A 3,731-nucleotide genomic window follows, 5' to 3' on the forward strand; every position below is an offset into this window, starting at 1 on the left:
AGGCCTAAAATGCTGATCGGGACATCCCTAGTTTATAGTAATTTGCTTTACAAGTAACGTTAGTTGCATTGATTAAAAACTAACAATAATAGGCTGCATTGGGTGGCATAGCAAGCTATCGGTTCAAGGCATAGGTGGCACCCAAATGAATGACATTCCCTGACAAGAGCTTGCAATAGTAAGAAATTGTAATGCACGGTGCCTTCACTTATCTCCCTCGCACATAGAGCGTTCAAAGATTTACTAGAATTTAAAATGTTTTGTTGGTTTAAACTAATTTTGAACAAGGTATGAGTTTGTGTGTATTAGACCACATGTACCTGAGTTGTGATGAGGTGCTGGAAGGGATGGACGTCTCCCAGATATCTTGACAGAATAAGTCTCTCCCCACTGCGACACTCTGGGGTGTTGCTGATGCGAAACAGAGTGTGATTCGAGACAGGACTCACCTAGAGGGACAGAAAAGGATGGGGAGGGAAAGAATAAGTCCAGTGCTGGAAAATTCCTGGTGACCTGACTAGCTGATTGGCCTGGAGTGTCAAACCGTCAGATTTGCTGTGTCCCCTCGGAGAGAATAGTAGCCAATTTTATTGACATTTTAAACATGTTTAGTTTAAAAACAGGTTTAAAACTTGCCCTGTTTAAGTCTGTTGGGTGTTAACGCTACCAGGAGGATAACAAGGTCTAGGCAGCACCGATTGGTTTAATGTTTTCACTACTGACAGACCTTCAAATTTACAATAAACAGAGCTAAGAGTAAAGAAGCTAAATTAGTACTTTCACTTTAACCTGGGTATTTTTAAACGGCTTCTGTCATATAGGTCTGTTATGGTGGATGTAAAATAACCAATGGTGACACGCTTCCCTGGTCCTCTGGTAACATTAGCAATTAGCGTGTCTCGGCATGGCGTTGTTAGCCAGCAGCAGTCAAGATCACTTCACCGGCTGAGTCTCAAATTTTTTTTTTGCGAGTAAACTAACTTGAGTACTCTATATCATTTAATGCAAGCACACAAATGTAAAAATGACCAAAAATGCATCAATGCTTACTGTTCAGGAGGAAATTAGCCAACTCAGCGTCGTTTGGGGCTCAAATAAGCTGTCTCCATCTTTTAAATGAATCACCAACATTTTTTTTTTTACGTCTGGTAGAATGAATCTCTCTTTGTTAATCCAGTTGCTCATAAAAAAGATGATGTTGTGCACATCCATGTAGTTGTTGGTATGTTCAAGGAATGTGAGTGAAGTCCGCAACAACAACTGCTCTGGAAAAATACTTTAACTGTGCAAATAAGGCACAGTTGTGAAAATCCAATTGCTTCTACCATGGCTGCAGCATATTGTTTTTGTGTGTCTGTGTTTCATGTCTGGCAACCGTGTGTCAAAATGGGCAGTTGACAACAACACACAGGCCAAAAGAAAAACACACAATCCATCCTAGAATGGTAATTGTAAAAATACTGGCTTTAGCAATGTTGTTAGAGAACATAGTATATTCCTTAACAACTGATGATATATTGTACTCATCTATTACATCTGGGCCCTTTAAGAGGCAATAGAATATGTATGAATGTAACACTGAAAGTTTGTATTTGTACACTTATATGTGCAATATATAATAATACTCACAGCTATTGTTTACAATAGTTACTAATAGTTAGTAAAAAATTCAAAATACAGGAGAGTTGTGTCCCTTGCCCTCTCCTCCCCAGACTCAAAGTTCAAGGAGGTTTCCAGGCTGAGACTGCAGTATCCATAGTCTCGCTTTGCTAGACCCTCCTCCAAAGCGTGCTGAAGGAGCATCCACAACAGGTTAGGATGCACGCTTGTCTCTAGGTCTGGCAAACCCGGTTCCTTTTAAGGATTCATGTTTTTTCTGAGTCACTCGCTAAACTGAACCGGGTTGTGCAAGTCACTTGAATCACTTGAGTCAGTATTGCTAGGAATAAGAAAACTTATTTTTGTTTTTTCAAATGGACTGCGCACTCAACCTAATAGCATTTTAAATGTAAATGTAAATGTGCTGTATTTATATAGCGCTTTTCCAGTCTTAACAACTGCTCAAAGCGCTTTTACATCTACAGGAAACATTCACCATTCACACACATTCATACACTGTGGCTGCCGTACAAGGTGCCACCTGCTCATCAGATACACACTCACACACATTCACACTCCGATGGCGTAGCACCGGGGGCAACTCGGGGTTCAGTGCCTTGCCCAAGAACACTTCGACAATGACTGCAGGGGCAGGGATCGAACCACCAACCTTTCAATTGGCAGGCAACCGCTCTACCACTGAGCCACAGCCGCCCCACATAACACTTAACACATTCCATTTATACACCAAACCTACGGTAGGCCTAGCTAGGCTTTGTGCAGAACACTGTTAGTTCAGAAGTGAAAGAATGGCTTTTGTTGTTGATTTGCTTTACTCTGAACTTGAGGAGAGACTTCACTCACTTGTCTGAATCAGATCCACTCATGACAACGTAACAGGCTGAATTGCAGGACTGACTGACTGACTGACTGATTGACTGACTCGAGCATTGACAACTCCTGAGTCATCGAGGGCTTGTGAGTTCTTGAGTAAACCCATGGTCTGGGACCTTCAAGCCCTAGTTTGCGGGTTTGACTGTCTCTCTGCTCACTCAGTCGCTTGAGTTGACTTGTGGAGTTGTTGTTGCAAACGAAATTGATCGTTATAAAGCTTTTTTTGCAGTTAAGATGGCAAGGAATAGTAGCTAATGTTGCAAGAAGTTTGTGTGTGGCATGTTTATTAGATAGAATTGTAGGAGGACTCAATTGATCCAGGTTAATGATACTAGAGACTATTCATGAGTCAATTTAAAGACTGCTTAAATATGTGAATCATGACTCAAACCGGTTTACTTGTCTCACATTGCCAGACATTACTTCACAGTTCCTTAATATCTGATGCCGCGTTGGGGTAATTTTTGGATTTATTACAGAAAGTATATTACATATTGAGGCTTTAACATACTGTAGCTACTGCCATATTAAACCCTCCGAACCCAGTCTGCTAAAGGTTGTGTTATTATTTTGATGTTGAAAAGTTATGTTTGAAGTGATGTATCATAATATTAAAGCTCAACCAGTTCCATATAAGTTAACTGTGTATAAGTTTATAGTTATGATGTACTAATATATTGCACAGTGACAAATTCAAGCACAAAATACTAGTTCCGGTGACGTACATGGAATGGAGTGTGCAATTACGCTAGCTTTTCTCCAAGTATGATGTGTAAACCCAGGGGGGGTTTAACCCAGGTAGTATCTGGCTTGGTTTGAATTGACAAAAGAAGGGTGGAACACAGGTAACATAACCCTGGTCCGAACCTGGTCATTGCTGTGAAAGAGATGATTCCCATGTCATTAATCTACACTGTGTTCTTTGGGAAAAGACTAACAATAACTTAACTCAAGACAACCACCCAATCTCTAGTCTCACCCTAATGTCTGTGAGCTCCACCCCCGTCCTATCCGCGTACAGCATCACTCTTGGGTGGGCAGAAAACTCGCACCATCGCCATGACGACTTAGCGTTGAAGTACAGGTTGCTGTCTTCTTCCCGAATCTTCTGCATCCTGATAGGACAGAGTGTTACTTTAATTTGAAGTTTGACTTATGATTAAACTTGAAACAGATAAGACCTGTATTTGTGAGAAGAATGAATAAACAGTTTCCTGTCTAAATATAAAAAAAAAAAA

General features: G+C 40.7%; 1 protein-coding gene across 3 annotated transcripts in view; it reads right to left on the bottom strand.

Annotated features, from left to right (window-relative positions):
* Positions 1-3,731, bottom strand: part of taf1c (TATA-box binding protein associated factor, RNA polymerase I subunit C) — a 31,295-nt gene that overhangs the window by 19,875 nt on the left and 7,689 nt on the right. For all 3 annotated transcript variants that reach the window (XR_004335689.1, XM_032540002.1, XM_032540001.1), the window contains exons 10-11: positions 3,473-3,608; positions 321-449 (exon numbers count right to left, since the gene is read on the bottom strand). Coding sequence is in view for 2 of the 3 variants with exons in the window: in XM_032540002.1 (XP_032395893.1) it covers positions 321-449; positions 3,473-3,608 (265 nt within the window). In the remaining variant the exon portion in view is untranslated. The remainder of the gene's footprint in view (positions 1-320; positions 450-3,472; positions 3,609-3,731) is intronic.

The sequence above is a fragment of the Etheostoma spectabile genome, chromosome 16, assembly GCF_008692095.1.
Source record: "Etheostoma spectabile isolate EspeVRDwgs_2016 chromosome 16, UIUC_Espe_1.0, whole genome shotgun sequence".
NCBI lineage: Eukaryota > Metazoa > Chordata > Actinopteri > Perciformes > Percidae > Etheostoma > Etheostoma spectabile.